The 19,602-nt window shown below is 35.6% G+C and overlaps 1 protein-coding gene across 1 annotated transcript in view; it reads left to right on the top strand.

Annotated features, from left to right (window-relative positions):
* Positions 1 to 19,602, top strand: part of LOC129222174 (organic cation transporter protein-like) — a 65,509-nt gene that overhangs the window by 15,119 nt on the left and 30,788 nt on the right. The window contains exons 5-8 of the mRNA XM_054856635.1: positions 801 to 969; positions 7,608 to 7,752; positions 8,245 to 8,336; positions 8,450 to 8,664. Of these exons, the coding sequence (XP_054712610.1) occupies positions 801 to 969; positions 7,608 to 7,752; positions 8,245 to 8,336; positions 8,450 to 8,664 (621 nt within the window). The remainder of the gene's footprint in view (positions 1 to 800; positions 970 to 7,607; positions 7,753 to 8,244; positions 8,337 to 8,449; positions 8,665 to 19,602) is intronic.

Raw genomic sequence — 19,602 nt, 5'->3', positions numbered from 1 at the left:
TTGTTATTCGTTTCAGTTTTTCGGAACATTAAAAATTGCTGTCATAAACAAATCAATGTTTCTGACTAAATTAATAAATATCATCATCAATTCACCTTATTTATGGGACAATGGAACAATACCCTTTTCAAATTGTGAAAGAATTTTTCAAATTGGTTCAGTGCTTTCTAAGAGTAGCACTTAATTTCAAAGATCCACACATAGATAAACATGCAAAATACACTCTTCTAATAATATTAGTACAGTAAATATTACTTTAAGTAATAAATTTCAATTCAAGTGCTTTTGGTATTTTAGATTCATAGAGGTCGCCCACAAATAATGTCATGCTTTAGTGAAAAAAGTAAAACATTTTAAGTACAGTCGACCCCGCACCCGCTTAATGAAATACCTAATTTTCCACAAAAAAAAAATAATTCTAATAAGCGCTATATTCCATTATCCGGGATCCAAATGGCTAATTACAACGGTTTGTACGTTGAAAATTTATTACAATAAGCGGGATATTCTTTAACCGATATTCCAATAAGAGGGCTCGATTGCCATAACTTTTTTCACTCCAAAGACTGAAATTTAAGTAATCGGACCAATATTTAAACTGCAGGATATTCAGTAATTGTATGAAGGTTGGATTTCTAAAAAATCATTTTATTCAGCGAAAAATCATTTAAGTATCAATTTTATGGACACATTAATCAAAAGATTTTAATATATCTTACGTTGTTGAGTTTCATTGAACCTTTCTCCTCCAAAATTTATTATTCAGAAATATCTTTATTAAGAAGTGATTTTTATTACAGTAGTGGAAATCACAGGACCTGACGATCGGACTTCAGTCAGTATCACAAGCCAATTGGGAAATTGCGCGGGTCTAGTCATTTTACCCGGAATAGCATATCTTTTTCCAAATTGGTTTTGGCTACTGTTTGCAATTTTAGCTCCAACTGTACTTCTGGCTTCAGCTTACAAGTGAGTAAAAATATACTTCTAAATTTATTTTCTTCAATTTCATTTCTTACAGAAATAACGCTTTGTTTTGTGTAACTAGCCGATAAATATAGTGGCACATCTAAAGAAAAAAAAAACAGTATTGGATAAAATCATGGTTTTACTCAATATTGGTTTTAAATGATTTATTCTCAGTTACTACTATACGTGCGAAACAATTGTGATGTAATGTGTCCTCTTTGGCTTTTGCAGTTAAAGTTAATACAATCAAACTCGCTTATAACTAGCCCATATTAAGCGAGAAAATAAGAAAGATTTAGTTGGTACAATATTAAGTCTACGGAAGCATAACTCGCTTTTAAAGAGCAAATCCCCCGAGCACTATTTATGTTATTCATAACATTTCTATTGATATGTCTTCCAGTTCGGCTTATCCTTTCTTAGAAATATTTCTTTGACTCTCTAAAGTTAAATGACAGCTAGTGATGAGTCATAAATCCTGAGAAAAATGGTGACAGTCTTTTTTACCCGACTGTTTAAAAAAAAAAAAAAAAAAATGCACCTCTAAGCATTTCCAAAATTATATATTTTAAATTTCGTTAAAGAGCTCAAAAAAGATCGAATTTTTGCAATTTTTGAACTATTTTGGGGCGATTTTGGAACATAAAGATATTATCCTAGCAGGCTTATATTTTAAGGGTACCATATTGATGCTAAAGGGTAACTTTTGAGACCGAAGGCGTTTTAAAATTCGTAAATGTATTTTTTTCACTCCACCCTACTGTACATGCATATGTACCTAAGAACGTATAGATGATCGAAATATTCATTTTGAACGCCTCCTCAGTTAATGGGGTCGTTTCCAAAATTTTAAAAGTATTTTTTCTGAAAGAGCGTGCTTAAAAACATAGGATCTGACCATTTTTTGATAAATTTGTTTAGGTTTAATATTTTTAAAAAATTACTTAAATCGGTACACTTTCACTGTTTACGTTTCTGTCCGATGACATCACAAATGATGAAATGCCATTCAGTGTTGCCATTCACAGCGCAAAATATTTAATTCGCATCTTTACTCCCCTGTATTGGCAACGATATGGTTGACAGCAAGCGTAGAGCGTAATTTTAATTCGCTTCTTGATTATCATAACGTGGAAACGCCGTAGAAAGAAGCGCCAAAGAGCATCATTTGTGACGGCATCAAGACCACGCCTTGTTTGAAAAATCGGATATTTAAAAAAAAATAATTAAAAAACAACTGTTGGGAAAATTGAAGCATTTTTTGGGTCCATGTTATCTTTTTTGCTTATTCTATCAATTTCAGTGACAAAAAGTATTACTTTGACTAAAGGAAACAACCCCATTATCGCAAATGCTCTTGTGATGTCTTCATGCGCGTAAACTTGCGTCTCTCAAAATTGTTATGTAATAGTAAGTTGAAAACTCATACGTACGTAGTATGATCTAAAAGTTCGAGGAGAAGTTGTATAAAACCTTACCCTGAGTAGTTCACATTACCGAAGCACAGCTATCTACAAAATAGTCGCCTTGAACGATTATGCACTCTGCCAACGTTCGTATAGCTTTTAGAAACATTTCTGGAAGACATTTTTCGCAACCTCCTGTAAGGCCTTTTGCGCTGCTGCTTTAACTTCATCGTGGGGAAGAAGACGACTTTCATGTTGAGGATGCACGGTTCGATTGGTCAATACTCTGATATGACAAACAAATAACGTAACGTTTCGTCGGACTTAGCTCCGTGTGACTTTTACCTGTTCCCAGCAAAAATACATTTGCATGGACGCCGCTTTCTTCCGTCAGGAGAAGGTAAAGCTGCACCATAGAAGGTAGCGAAAAATGGCTTCTAGGAGTGTTTCCAAAAGTTATAGTTATATGAAAACTAGCAGAAGTACATAGTCCCTCAAGGTGAGCCTTTGAATTTGGATGTGCTTTGGTAATGTGAACTATTCTGGGTAAGGTTTTATACAGCTTGTCATTAAACTTTTGGATCGTGCTACGTACAATCTGTATAGGGTGTAGTTATGCTTTTCCTTTTTTGACTGCTGTATGATGAAAGAGAAAGAACAACAGCCAAAAAAAAAAGAAAGAAAGAAAGAAAAAAAAGGGGGAAGAAAAACAAAGAGACTGTTCAATAACCAATTGATTTTTTTTTTTCTTTTTTGAACATATAACTAAGATTTCAGTAATATTGTAATAATGTATGGATTTAGGTACACTAAACATAGTTAAAAAACATTAAATTATGTTGTTTAATCATTAAAATAATAATAATAATAACAATAAAACTATGAAAGCGTCAACAAATTACGCAATTAAAGTGGAAAGATTGCACGTAGACATTTTTTAGTCATCAAATTAAACAAAAAAGGTAACAGAAAAACTGCAACATTAAATCAAAATAGGAATATTTTTATACTTATTTAAAATTTATGAATAGAAAAGTTTGCATTTTTCATAAAAGCTATAACAGTGACATAACCTTTGCTGGAAAAAAAAATAGCCATGAAAAGAGTGAGGTTCTTAAAACGTAGCTACAATAAACAAACTCAATATTTACACCAAGTTAATAACTGAATACATATACTAATTGATCTGATGCTTGCACACATAACATTGAACAATTATATTGTTTAATCTTTTATGAAGCTTTACAAACAAGTTCAAGTTAAATTTTTCAATTTAACAACAATTTTCTGAAAATTAAAAAATTGCATCATAGAAAATCCTTGAAACTTTTCTATAAAAAACGAAAATAACTTATTCATTGATTTTATATAAACACATAAAAATAGTTACTTACAACAGAAAAAAAAATCGATCGCTATTAAGGATGCAAAAAAGATGTCGCATTAAGAAATATATGTGAAACAAGAATGAGAAATACGCAAAGTGACATTTCTTGACCAAAATAAATAATCGCTAAATATTTAAGAAATGCTTGAAACGACGAATGAGGGTTAGGTGGGGGGGCACCCTCTGATTTTCGAGTAACTCACACTTCGGACTTAACCTCGGCCTCATTTTTTTAATACAGAACCGCTACCACCAACGCCTCGAAAGATTTTCTGAATCTACTTCAGCACTTCCGAAGAAAAAATTCAAAAATCTCCTTGATTTCCGAATTATGTCACCATTCAAAATGTCTTTCATCAATTTCTTAGATTAATGCTCTAAATTCTTTCTAAACAATAGATAAAGTTTGAAAAAAAAAAAGTCTCTAATTTTATGAATGGTGTTAGTTTTAAACAACTCATAATTACAACTAGAGTTTAATTTCAGAAATTGAGGGAGTGGGAGGAGGGGCACGCAAGTGTTCTCGGAAATTCAAAAAACAGTCGCAAAAAAGAGTTCAAAATAATCATAAACATTGAGCAGAAAAACCCTTTCAAAACTAGCACTGGAGTTTGTTTTGGCGTGCAGTGGCAGATTTAAAATATAGCAAATGTTGCAATTGCGCGAGAGGTCCCATAACCATAGGGGCACCGTAGGAGTTACAAAAATGCTTATAATAAATGTTTGACAACTTCTGTGATAGAGAAATGAGGTCCCAAAATATAGTTCGACGGGCCCCAAACTTTAACTCTGCCGAAGCGATACAAAAAAGACTGCATTACTGTGATTCATGTTTCAAATATCGAAAAATTAAAAATTACCGTCGGTTCAACGGGAATCTAATAAAATGACACAAAAACCGGTTTCGCCATCTGATATTTGTTTCCATGGTCTTCAATTCGGCAATATACGTAGGCACTCCCCACATGCGAAAATTTATCCTTCTACAGCTTACAATTTTTGTGTTATGACTTATGAGAGATACATACGTACATCCTGCTGCAAGAAACAACGCAATAATTAACTTGTTTGGTACCTGAATGCAGTATTAGAACTATTTCAGGGGTGACTAAAATAGAAATTTATACTGAAATTTAAGTAAACACTTTTATATGAAAACAATAACTCCCTTTACTTAAAAAGTAAAACAGCAAAGGTCCTTTTTTTCGAAAACATCGGCCAATTCCATCGGCTTTTCGATGTTTTTGAAGACCGATGGGCTGATGTTTCCTGCAAGTTAGCATCGGCCGCCAATGCCGATGGCTAAATTGTTGAACCATCGGCGCCGATGCATCGGCCAGACGCATTGGTCGAGTCCTATTAAGTACTACTGAATAACTACGCCGTTGAAATAGTTTTGTAACCGTACACAGATAAGGCAAATCATAAATTCAAAAGCAGAATAGAAGGATCAACAGTCGGGGCTCATTCAAATTTTACGTGGTACCTTGAATCATAAAGGAATGGGCCCCGACTGTTGATCCTTCTAATCTGTTTTTGAATTTATGATTGTCTGCTGAAGAAAATCCAATTTTAACCCCAAGTTCGAAACTTGATTTAGTTTAAATGTTTGGCTGGTCTTAATCAGCGATAATTTGATGGGTCTGCATATATGCTTTAAGCAGTGGTGTTCCCATAGGGTTATATCCCAAACACGCCGTATACTCTCAAACATTTTTTTAAAAACATAGCGTATAGTGATGTCCAGTGCTGCACTGACTATTTGAATTAGTGTATAGCCTTTTCCCAGAGAAATCGTCCCAAAGTAGGTTCAACAGTCACTACAAATCCTGATTCTAATAATATCCTTTTAAAGTGAGAACATCAAACCTTTAAAATCCCCATCAAAAGGAAATCAACTGTTTCTAAATAACATAAACGGTCCTAATTAAAGTACTAAAAAATTCAAAGTAAAAATACCATTACAATCAGAGTAAGCACAACAATTTTTTTTTAAAAGTTCCCATTAAAATGAGGACAATAGTAAAAAAAACTTTTCATTTCGGAAAAAGAAACATTCCCTAACGTCTCTATTAGAATGGTGATATCAGCGTTTTCAAATAACATTTCCCTCTGAAGATCTCCGTCATGATTAATTCCAAAAATCTTCATCAGTACAGACCCGATAGCATAAAAAACAAATAGGAAAAAAAAAAGAAAAAACAATCTTCTTTATTGTAGCCATTAAAGTAGAGACATTAATTCCACAAAATCCTAATTAGCATCATTAATCCTTAAAAACACATACAAAAAAGAAAATTTAAAATTTCATAAAAGTTTAAAATAACGTAGCCGCCTGGTGAGACTGGAGATAAAAAATGTATTTGGCTGATCAATTTACATTTTAATAGTAGTTTTAATGTTATTTGAGCGTGTTGTTTCACAAATTTGTCCGATTAATTTTAACTTTAATACCTTATACATAGTATTTAATGATCTTTTTACCAAAATTAATTTGGCAAAATTTTTACATTTCAATGCAACTTTTGTAATGGCTGTATCGCCAAGATTTTTGAACACTCGTCCCTACGCGTTATCATAACTCTGCTAATCAAATAAGTTTTTAAAAAGTCATTTTGTTTAATTCCATTTCTATTTTTGCAATTAAAAGCAAAGTAAAAATGTAAAATAATAAATCTAAATCCATTATTTATCGCCATAAGACCACAGTACCATACACTCGCCAGAGACTTGTCAAGTTTATAAAACAGCTTAAAATGTTTGCTTGATGTACATTCATAAGATATGATTTTTAATTCCAAACAGAAGATGTCTATTTAATAACTTTCTTTATTTAGTTATCAGATTATTATACATAGCAAAAATACCCGGCGTTGCTTGTGTAGTAATAATTATGAGAAACAATATCTCTACTTTTATTCGCCAAACAAGATAAACAATTTAAAAGATCTATCCATATTTCTGAGGAGTTGAAGGTGGGAGGAGGTTCTAATGGAAGTAGCTGTGATGAAAAAGGAGAAGAGGGAGGATGATAGTTTGGCAGATACTTGGCGGGCAAACTAGATATCATAACTTTTTATGGCTGAGGATTTTTGGGTTTAGGATGCAGGTTTTCTTTTTTGTGCGGAAAAGTTAAAGGTTTTTTTGGCGGGGAAAATTTTACAACAGGGTTGTTTTTGATGAGATATATATTAACGGAAAAATATTTTTAAACAAGTTAAATTTACCTTCATATTTTGGAAATTCTTCAAATTTGTATATGCTTAAATGTCGTGCTTCCTTTTCTAAACGAAGTTTTTTTGTTTAAATTCTGTTTTGCTCTTTATACTTATTGCTATTTAACTTTTATAAGTAAGGAAGAAGTTCGATTTTTATTCGTGTCGAAGCAGTGTTTTTGAGTTATTTCAATTAAAACAGAAATCAAATGAAAATAGTGATTGTTTCTTATAATTATTACACTGACCCAGGCAACGCCGGGTATTTTTGCTAGTACGTTACAAAGGTTTAAATCTATCCATCTCTTGTGCCCAGATTTGTTTTTATTTCTTATTTTTACACTAGGGATCTGAGACATGACGGCACAGACGACTATTTAATTTTATGATGATTTTACGTGTAATGATCCATTCCGTTTTTAACGAGAGCTCGATTATTAATTATCATGAGAAGAAAAATTTTACAGTTTCGCATCAAAAGCTTTGTAACTTTATCCGTTTCTCCTGTTTTTTTAAGTTTGAACGTTAATACAAAGATGGAATTATGAAGTGCTAAGATGGAAGTGAAAGTTAATTAATAGAACGAAATATATTTTTAATACTTATAGCTAATGAGACTTTCTTTTTTAGATTCATACCAGAATCTCCACGATGGCTACTTATGCAAAAGGATTACGATAAGTTGGAAAAGGTACTTACCACAGCTGCAGCGATGAATAAAAAGGAATTAAAATGTGATGTCAAGAATTTGATTAATAGCATGATTTCCCAATCAGTAAGTTTTTTAATTGAATTTATAATTTCACAAATTGATATCCTTTATTACGAAAAGTTGACATCATGTATTTAGTAATACTTTCAATTTTTCAAGAATGTTCCAACCCCCTGCCTTTCGATCAGGGGCGGATATAAGGAGATGGCCATGGGGGTCATGCCCCCCGCCCCTTCCCTAAACCGTCGACAGTTTATTACATGTTAATGTTCGAAATGTCGCGAAGTGTTTGCGACATTTGGCGGTTTCTCGCCAAATTTGGCCCCGAAAATAAGGCCCTTAAAATAATGACGTATCTCCTAAATTTTTCGCCGATCCCGTGGCATAATGTTAAATATGGTTCATAGCAGGCAAAGTCAAAACACAGGTGAAGTAATAAATGGAACAAAATTAGTTATTCATATTTTCAAAAAGATTTAGGTTACAGTTAAGCCATGTTCATTCATAAAATGTGTTTAGCGCCAAATTTAATTACTTTAATATTTTCCTTCATAGTCTGAAAATCGAGAAAGCTCCAGGAAATCAGTTATTGATGTATTCAGAACTCCCAACATAAGGAAAAGAGCATTCATCATGATATATATATGGTAAACTATCAATTTTCCTCCAAAAATTGTTGCTTTTCTGCAACAGTAGCAATTTCAAACGTGAGTGTCACAGAACGATTTCCGAGTTTTAGAAAAACATTCGTTTTCCCCAGGATCGTCAATGCCTTTCTGTACTATGGGATATCGTACAACACGAATGAACTTGCTGGTAATCCGTACTTGAATTTTTTCCTGAGTGGTATAATGGAGCTTCCTTCTACTATCGCTGCTTTTCTAGCAATACGCAGATTTGGAAGACGACCTGTCTTCGCTTGGCTGATGGTAGTTTGTGGGGCAGCATGTGTGGCTTCTATCTTTGTCCCTCAAAGTAAGTAAATGCCTGTTAACAGCAATTACTAATTGCATTTTATGGTAGTGCAGCATTTCCAAACAATGTTTTACAGTAAAATTGTAACTGATTCATTTATGCAGAAAGTTACCGCCCCTGAAGCCCTAAATCGTAGAATAAGTGGCGACATGTCCGTCATCTTGTGCCTAAAAGATGCTTTCTTCCTATGCTTGCTATAGTGAAGTAGCGTGTTTTGCTTCTCGTTTGTGGTTTTTTTATTTGTTAATCCACAATCAAGAAGCAAAACAAGCTACTTCACCATAGCAAGCATAGGAAGAAAGCATCGTTTAGTCCCAAGATGGCGGACGAGTTGCTACTTATTCTACTATTCAGGGCTTTAACCACGTTTGAGACAAAGAAAACGCAGTACTACAGGCAATAAGATCAACAGTTCGGTTATAACGTCAGGGACTGTAGTTTTGTCCCTGTTATGGACTCATCAATCTGTAATAGTCAATAGACGAGTTGAGAGGACATCTTCCTGAAGTTTAGATATTGACTATTCCAGACTGATGAGTCAACAACTAGGATGAAACAGCAGTCCCTGATGTCATTACCGGAATGTAGATATATTGTTTGGATTCATTTTACTTGTATAATTATGCAATGGAAGGAATCCAAACGGACAGCAGAGATAATAGAAGCTGCAATAATACGACATCTGCCTCCAGCTTGGTATTTCGCTATTCCAGATTGATGAGCCCATAGCTCATAGCAAGGGCGTAACGGCAGACTGCAGTCTCTAGATGTTGTAACCGATATCTCGGTACATGCTTGTAGTTCTGCCTTATCCCGGGCTAAAAGGTGGTAACTTATAGCTTAAACGGAAGGAATGTTATCAGCGTCACCGTTTGTTTAGTTTTCGGTTGAAAGATTTAAGGATCAGTTTACTCTATAACGAATCCTATAGCTCATAACTTGCTTTTTTTCTCATTGTGCAGGTTTCAACTCCAATTATACAGGATGTTCCGTTTTAACCTGCAAGACCTGGTATAACTTTAATATACCCCCCCCCCCCCCCAAAAAAAAAAAAAAAAAAAAATTACGCGCCAAATCTGGCACTTCCTACGGACTTTTTAGGGTTGCTGTTTCTTATTTTGGTGTTGCCAATTTAGGTTTTTTCTGCTTTTAAGTTTCTGCTGTTGCCAAATTTAGTATTTTCTTGTATTTTGTACAATTTTTTGAGTGATTTTTTTTTTTTTTTTTTTTTGAAAGTTTTGTGGCAACAATTTTTGGATTTCATATATGTTTTAGCGCCATTTCATTCATTCGCCATTTCTTTGTGAAGTGATCAGGCAGATTCTGACTTGCTGTATTTTGCCGCAAATCTGGTTGTATTTTCCAATTATATTTTTTTTTCTATTAATTATTTTTGTCTTTTAGCTTTCAATATGCCTACTGTATATGGTGTTGTTGAAAACCAGGTATTTTGCGCCAACGCCAAAAACAGGCATTTTGCTTGGCGAGGAAAAAAAGTCGCCAAATTTCCGATTTTGGGGGGTATATCAAAGTAGTTCCCAAGACCTTTTTTTTCGCAACCGTTAGTCCTAGTTGTATACTTCCAATTTCAAAAATATTTAAAATCAGATGCAGAGTTAAGATATTGAAAGTTTGAAGCAAAAATTAAAATAAGTCAAAAAATACGAAATTTAACTTTTTATACGGGCCCTAGGTCCCTAACTAATATTTAGAGAAATAATACTGAAGTTTGTAATGTAGTTTAGCCTTGCATATTCAATTATTTCATGAAATGTTACTTTTAATACAATTGTAACTGAACGTAACTTTAGATTTTTAAAATATTGGGAGAACGACTTAAGATGCGATAAATGTTGCAACGTAAAGCTGGTTCCCAAATTTAACTAAAATAAAATCTTTATATATTAAGAGGTAAGCCATTTTCTTTCGATACCGATTCCTCCTCTGTTTGTGAATCGATATAATTTATTCTTTGATAGAATTACGGTAACCGTGTCGCGTTGGCGTATTTTTTCAAAAACTGCCAAATTTGGCACCTACGACTCAATGTAAACAAAGTACTGCAATGTAAACAAAAGAAATCATCCAATGAGAGTTGACCCAAAGACAAGGGGCGGAGCTTCGGATTTGCTCAAACTATCACCTTGGTAACTACAACTACACTGGTGTGAAAAATTAAGGACGAGACGGTTTTTGGTAGAATTACGGTAACCGGGTCGCGGCGAATATATTTCATTCTGGCAACCCGCTACCTTATCTTGGCGACATAGCAATTTTGGTAACCCTACACCAAAGCTGATTTGCTATTCGTTTAGCCAATCAACCATTTCAGAATTCACCTTTACAAAATTGTAATTTATTTGTCCAATAAATCTTTTTTTTTTTTAATTCCATAGAATAATATTTTAAATTTTCTCAAAAGTGATTTTTCTGAAAACTGGCAACATATTGTATTTTTTCAAATTTTAGATCTTCGAAACATTTTTTATAAAATTCTACATCGCAAAATGTTTGTCACTTTTAACTCTTTTAAGTTATAGATTTAAAAATTAGTTATTCATACCTTTTGGATGCGTTTTTGGGATGTGTTCGCAGTAGGTTATTAACTTCATGTTTTATTTTTCTATCTTAAATTTAAAATTTATTAATTATCGTAATCACTTATTCAGTAAGTTAGAATTATAATTTTAGTTATGATAACGTTTTCCGAATGGATATTTTGATGTGATTTAACTTATTTAGTAGATCGTTTTAAGTCTTAATGGCTTTTTCTCAGATTATTTAAGACAAATGTCGTATTCTATTCAATTTTTACTGTTGTTAAATTTCAGTAAAAATTTATGTTTCATTTTAATGTTCCTTAGAAAAATAAAAATGTTGTGATAGAAAGTGTAACACCATATATACGTCATGAACCTTTTCGTTCACATACATCATGATATTTTATTTCTTTTCCTGCAGAAAAAAATGAGTTCAATATTACTGCAATGAGAACGTAAAGAGCAGTATCGGCAAATTTGTATTTAAAATTCTTTTTCGCATTTTCGTCATGGGTTGTACTTTAGCTTTCTTGTACAAACTTGCTTTCCATTGAAAAAACAAAAAGTTCAAATTCCATTATTTCGCTATTGTTAGTATCGAATCCAAAACACGTTTCTTTTTATGCCTCAAATATTCATCTCTGTAGATACTGCGCTTTATCTTCCCGCGTTTTAGTTCAAATCTTGAAAAAGTTACCTCTTATTTGTCTTTTCCGCAACCTTTATTTCAAAGTAAGAAAAATAATATAATTCAATAAAAGAAATAGGCTTAGTCATTTGTTTCTTTCCATATTTTGCAATATTTTAAAAGGAAAAAAAGAATTTTAATACTTTTTTTTCTTTACGGTTGCAATCGATGCCGTCGCAACACGCATACATACACGCAACATAGCCTGTTGCGACCGTAACGTTGCAATCAGAGAAAGAAAAAGGTTAATAAATACACTGGTGTGCAAAAATTAAGGACGAAGTCGAAAAATTAGCATATCAGCTGAACGAAGAGGCAGAGCGGACAGAAAGACCAATCAGGAGATTAAGTAAGGTGATGTACGGTAGCACATGCGCAGATATGCAGGCAGACGTAATGGGGTTGTGTCTGAGTAGTATAAAGCATGGTGTCGGTGTAAAATCAGTATTTCTGGCAAAGAGATTGCACGCCGTATAGCAGTTAAAATCACACCGAGTTGCTGCCTCAGCGAGAAATGGCGAATAATCAATCTGTTAGACGACATCTGGATGCTTTTACCCGAGGTCGAATCATTGGGAAGTTGGAGGAAGGCCGCAGTGTGACTGCAGAGTTCGGAATTGCTCACAGCATCGTTTCACGACTTTGGAGACAATTTCAAACTACAGGAACAGCTATCCGGGGGTTCAGTAGTGGTCGTCCACGAGGAACCACACCCGCAGATGACCGGTATATTGTCTTACAGGTCAGAAGAAACAGGCGGCAGACAGCGGAAGAAATCGCTAGACACACGACACAGGCGCCTGATCGACCGATATCGCGTTTTACCGTGGTCAGAAGACTGCACGGTGGTGATCTGTTTGCACGACGCCCTATACGGTGTGTACCTCTAACGCCTGCCCATAGGAGAAGGCGTTCTCTGTGGTGCCGGGAACACCGGAATTGGAGAGACAATGAATGGGGACGAGTACTCTTTACAGATGAGAGCAGATTCAGTCTGAGTAGCGATTCTCATCGCATACTCATCTGGAGAGAGCGGGGAAGCCGCAATCATCCCTCGAACATCATTGAAAGGGACAGGTATGGAGGTCGCGGTGTTCTCGTTTGGGGAGGCATCATGCTTGGTAGTCGTACAGACCTTCACATCTTCGACGCAGGTTCAGTCAACGGGACCCGTGATTGTAACGAGATTCTTCTTCCATATGTGCGTCTTCTTAGAGGCGCTATGGGTCCGCAGTTCCTTTTCATGGACGACAATGCACCATGTCATCGCACAGTAGCTGCCGAACAGCTCTTAGAGAGTGAGGATATTGAACGTATGGATCGCCCGGCACGATCTCCGGATCTCAATCCCATCGAGCATGTTGTAACGGACAGGAAAACCTTCGATCGGGCTAAAAGATAGAGTGAAGCTTTGCAGGCGTTGCGTTGCAAGAAGAAAAATAATAACTTTAACTTTCAATTTAGAATTCCATAAATGAATTTAAAAAAGATAGCGGAATAAGTTTGGTGTAAAAAAGGCGCTTGATATTTTGGTGATTGATTGTAAATAAATGTATATATTTATTTTTTTTAATTCTGCGGCTTAATATTTTTATTTATTCAACCTTCTGATTAATTGTTGATGTTCGATGATAATAATATTCAAGACATCAACAAATTGGTGACCCGGATAGAACAAAATTGCTTTCTTAAAACCATTTGCCGTGGAATTTCAAATGTGCCAGCATTCCATATCGGTATGCATTATTATTCATTATCATAATTTTATTTGAAATGACTGATTATTTCCTGTAATAACTTTCTTTCAACATTTTGCACTATATATTTCACTCTGAACTTTGCTCTATTTTTTTGAACTTTTGTTCACGTTATAATTCGCAATGAATGATAATAATGAAAATGCATCTGCCGCAGGAAATACAAGCAATGGAACTGTTTCTGCCGTAACAATAAAATTGCCTGTCAGCGCTACAACCAGAAGAATTGGCGGTGGTTGGCGACATAATTTTGCAGCCACCAAGCAGTTCTCCATATACTGCATTGAAAGCTAGACTCTGCCAACAATATGCAGAAAGTGAAACGGAACGTTTTAAAAGTTTAATCTCCGGTATGCAGTTGGGTGATAAAAAGCCTTCGCAATTGTTACTAGAAAAGCGAAGTAAATCCCCTAGTCATATAAGTGAAGAATTGTTAAAAACTTTATTTTTACAAAGACTTCCAGTAAATGCACAGCAAATTTTAGCTATTTCCAGTGATGATTTAGACAAACTTGCTATGATGGCTGATGGAATTATTGCAATTGATAATAACTGTACAAAGATTACAGCTGTTTCATCCGGTGAGCAGTCAGTTCAAGACATGTTGCATGACATTTCTTCCCGTCTTAGCCGATTAGAAACGAACTCTCGCTCTCGTGATAAAAGCCCTCATTTTAATCCGAAAAGAAGACGTTCCCAAAGTCGTAATAGAAAACACATAAATGGCCTGTGTTGGTACCATTATCGTTTCCAAGATAAAGCAAATAAATGCATAATGGCCCTGTACTTATTCCTCGGAAAACTTACGGGGCCGTCACTCGGTCCCTCGGGTGATGGCACTCATTCAGCTATACATGTAGTATTTGCGGCACTGTCTAGGGGTATTTTGAAGGATACTCGTGTTCTTCATTGTAGTAGGATGTAAGATCCGTTGCTAAGAACTACAACCAAGTGACGACACATAATATTTATTGCATACAACACAAAGCACAAGACAAAACACACGCGGGAAAAAAGACGTCCGCCATCGCGGAACATTAACAAGCGTCTCCTTCTCTATCGAACTCCCCGCTAGAGGGCAGAGTTGCACGGAATGAACATAACTTAATTGCCAGCTTATTTCCTACAGATTCGGCCATCCTGCAGGAACTGGCCTCAGTGACTGACATAAAATTTCGATGTATGAAAATAAACATAATTAAGCTTTACATAAATCACAACGAAAATAAATACAACAAAACAAAAAGAATGAAACACAATCCTAAATTCGTGAATAGTATTTCATCATGTCAGCGGATGAAATCGTTAAGTTAGGGCCCTCATGATTACCTACTTTTTCTACTTCATACCTATCTTTTGATTTAACACTTTTTATTTTGTACGGTCCTAAAAATTTCGGCCGTAATTTTAGACCAGTTCCGAACTGCGTCCGTTGGATAGCCACTAAATCTCCCTCTTGGTATACAGGAGCTTTTTTACGCTTCTTATCGTACGTTCTTTTGTTTTCCGCTTGAATTTTCTGGATATTTTTCTTTGCTTCTTGCCGGAGCAGATTTCGAGCGTCTTCCAGTTCTTCCACAAATTCCTCCATTAACAGTTCCCGCACATGAAGATCTTCTTTGTTTCTCATTGTGGTACCGATCAACAATTCAAAGGGAGTCCGCTTAGTACTTCGGTTGGAGGTGCTGTTAAGTATCCTTTGTAATCTGTCTACATGCTTGTACCATTTGGTAGGATCTTCAATGGATAACTTGCTGAGAACCGGTATAAGCGTGCGGTGCACTCTTTCTACTAGCCATTCCCACGGGGAACTCCAGTTGCTATAGGCAGATGTTCTATTTTCTCATCGATGCAATAGTCACTAAAAGCCTTAGCGGTGAATGCTGGTCCTCTGTCGGTTATTATTCTTCTGGGATTTCCGAAAGTCTGCTGTTGCAGTCTCAGTTTGTCGAGCGCGTCTTCTGCAGAAGTGGATTTAACTGGATAAAGCCAGGTAAACTTCGTAAATGCGTCAACCACTGTCAGGATGTGTTGGTACCTCTTGTTTGTTGACGGCATAGGACCTATAAAGTCAACATGGTAGGTGCTTAGCGGTACATCTTCTTTAGGGATAGGGTTCAAGAATCCTTCTTTCTTTCCACTTTTCTTATTTGCTAGTATGCATGGCACACAGTTCATAATTACATCTTGCACCCGTCTAGTAATGTTTGGGATGAAAAATTCCAATTTGACGATCTCTTCGGTCTTTGCTGCTGCGAAATGTCCTTTTTCGTGAGCTAACTTTATCAGTTCAGTTTGCATGTCTCTGGGAGCAACAATTACTTCACGACCGTTTTCATACTTATACAAAACATCATTTCTTTCGAAAAAGTCTTGAGCGTCACTGCCTTTCAGGAGGGTTTTCAAATGTTGAACGCTTTCATCTTCTTGTTGAGCCCGTTTTAACTTTGCAGTAAGAGTATCAGTCGTGATAACAGCCACGGGATTCCTACTTAAAGCGTCAACGTGCTGCATTCTGTTGCCGGGACGATGTGCTATTTCGTAGTCATATTCTTCCAATAGAAGTGCCCATCTGGCTATTCGAGTGACTAAATCTTTTTTGTCCATAGTTTTTTGGAATGCTGAGCAATCTGTCACAATTTTGAAGTGGTTACCCAGGAGATAAGTACGAAATTTCTTTAAAGCTGCGATAATAGCAAGGACTTCCAACTCGTAACTACTGTATTTTTCTTCTGCCGGAGAGGTTTTCTGGGACATGTAGAGGACAGGATGCAATTTTCCGTCGTCGGCTTCTTGTAATAAAACGGCTCTATAGCCAATTTGGCTTGCATCTGTATGCAGTTCGGTAGTTCTTCCTGGTCTAAAAATATTCAACACTGGGCTTTCTGTTAGTTTTTTCTTCAGCGTTTCAAACGCTTCGATTTGGGGTCGATCAAAAACAAATGAGTTATCTTTTCTCGTCAAGTCGCTTAGTGGTTTTGCTATTTTGGAATATCCTGGAATAAACTTGCGGAAATAACCGGTGAGACCTAAGAAACTCTGAACTTGTTTAACGGTAGTCGGTGTGGGAAATTTTTTTACTGCTAGCGTTTTAGCTGTTGATGGACGAATTGTCCCATTCTCCACGATGTGGCCTAAAAATTCTATTCTTCTTTGCAAAAACTGGCACTTTGAAAACTTTATTTCCAAGCCATATTTTGAAGCAACTTCGAATACTTTCTTCAACTTTTCAAGGCCTTCTTTCTCATCCTCAGCTGGAATTACTAAATCGTCCATATAGATTATTACAATGCCTTTACGCATAAGCTCCCGGAAAATACTGTAAATATATCTTTGGAAAACACTAGGGCTTGTACTTAGACCGAAAGGAACTTTGTTAAACTCGAACTGTCCGTCTGGAACGACAAAAGAGGTGAATTGTTTGCAATCTTCATTTATGTTCACATGAAAAAAACCGTTTCTCAAGTCGAGTGTTGTGTACACTTTAGCTCCTTGAAGTTTGTCTAACACGTCTTCTATTAATGGCAGCGGGAATCGATCTTTAACGAGTTTACGGTTTAGTTTTCTGTAATCAACGCATAATCTGGTACTTCCATCCTTCTTTTTTACCAGTACGATTGGACTTGCGTACTCAGATGAACTCGGTCTGATTATTTCTTGTTCTAGCCATTCATCAATTTGCTTGTTGACAGCCTGGTTCTCAGGGATTGATAGTCGGCGCGCTGACTGGTAGACTGGAATGTCGTCCTTCAAAATGATTCTCATAGATACATCTGTTGTTTCAGTTTTTTCTGGCTTATAATTGGAAATCATTTCTGATAATTCTTCTCTTACTTTCGGGTTCGAGACATGCCTTACATCAATTTCATCTTGTGTACTGGCCTCAAATAGCTGCATGTTTATGGGCCAAACTTCCTCAACTCGTTTTCGAAATTTGACGCCTTCTTTAGCGAGTACGAGTGATGCTTGTTCTAAAATGTCTGAACCTATGATCGCTTGAAAATCTAAATACCGTTCCGGCACAACATGCCATGTCAACGAATATTTTTCTTTATCCAATTCAAACTCTGCCTGGAAATACCCTTTGGTTTCTACTTGAGCTTTCCCTAGGCCGGAGAGTAAAATTGTTTTTCCCGAAAGTTCAGAGGGTTTTATGACCTCTTTGCTGATGTCTTCACGTATAAGGCTGACGGAACTACCACTGTCGATCAGTGCATTAAAAACTTTATTCCTCAGGGTAATTTTCCTTGTCCCTTTTTTTTCTTGCGAAGTTTGAGAACAAGTTTGCACCACAGTGGCTGGAGACTTGTTATTTTTCCGATTAGTGTTAGGGCGATTTGGGCAGTCTACACCATAATGACCTGGCGCTCGGCAGTAACAACATATCACTTGCCTCGTGATGTTATTTCTTTCAGTATATGAACCTCGATTCGTCTGAAAACGTTTCCTCTCGTTCCTAAAATGTTCTGTGTTACGTGAAAAATTCTCAAACTTGTTAACTTCACTATCTTCATATTTTTCTCTTTCAAACGAATAGGACGGCTTCAGCTTCAATGTCCTTCGTACGTCCTCATATTCCTCAAATTTCTTCGCCAATTCAACAGGTGAATTAATGGTGGACCATTCATCTAGAAAATGTTCCTTGAACTCGTACGGTGCCTTTTTCTTCATTTGATCAGCTATAATTAGATCATTAAGTTGCTCAAACGTTTCTATCTTCAAGCCTGAAATCCATCCTTCGTAATATGTTTTCAATTCATGGTAATAATCTGACCATGTGTGTTCGGTGACTTTTCGATGCGAAACAAATAGTTGGTGCAGTTTTTCCGGAGACAATTTGAATCGTTTTAAGAGTAGGCTTTTGACGTGGTCGTAATCGTTTGCTTTTTCGGTGGGTTCTCTGGCGATCATGTGAGCAACGTCTATCGGTATCAATCCTATAAGTTTTTGGACCCAGTCTTTCTTCGGCAAAAAAATTAGTTCAGCATGTCTTTCAAACAGAGTGAGGTTTAAGCTAATATCGTCCTTCATATTAAACTTGTGAAACGTTTCATGAACAAATTTAGTCGGCGTTGAGGCATTTTCCGTAGAACTATCTGGAATTATTTTGTGTTGCGCTTGTATTCTTAATTTCTCAAGCTCGAACTCCTTCTCTTCTCGTATTCTTATTTTTTCAAGTTCATATTGTTTCTCCTCTTGTATTTTTAACTTTGCTAGATCATGTTCTCTCTCTTCCTGTATTTTTAATTTTTCAAGCTCTTTCTCTTCCTGTATTTTTAATTTTTCAAGTTTTTTCTCTTCCTGTATTTTTAATTTTTCAAGTTCCCTCTCTTCTAGTCGGATTTTTTCTGCATCTGCGCTTTCTTGCAAAATAGCTTCGATCATAGCTTTTACATCTTCTTCAACATATTTGGGGTCAGTGATAATCATTTCCTTCATCTTAACTTTAGTGGCATCCGCCTCAACCGTTAATCCTAATTCTTTTGTTAACTCGAACAATTCTGCTTTCTTATAACGCAGTAGAAAAGCCATTTTGTCGGAACAGTTACGTGAATTCGTGACGGTTTTTAGAAAAAAGGCCTTTCAAATTAAGATACACTAACTGGGACCATGTAATTACTAAAACTTGAAAAATAAATTAAAATATAAAATACAAATATCAAATACTGTAAAAGAAAACATATTCATAGCAATAATCAATTCTCTTTCTAAAATTAAATGCACACGATGAATAATTGTTTCAGATAATAAAAGATACCAAAAGTATAAAAAAAATAAGCAACTCAATTTAAAGCAATATTTCATCAAAAATAATTCCTAGGCAATAAATATCAAAATGATCCGAAAGCAAAAGAAAAACTTACAACACCAACTCATTTCTTTCCCCCCCTCTCGTCTGGAAAATCTTACAGTGTAGCGTGTTATAAAAATAGATTTAACACCCGGGGAACAT

This window comes from Uloborus diversus, chromosome 5 (assembly GCF_026930045.1).
Source record: "Uloborus diversus isolate 005 chromosome 5, Udiv.v.3.1, whole genome shotgun sequence".
NCBI lineage: Eukaryota > Metazoa > Arthropoda > Arachnida > Araneae > Uloboridae > Uloborus > Uloborus diversus.
This window is presented reverse-complemented; position numbering and strand designations above follow the sequence as displayed.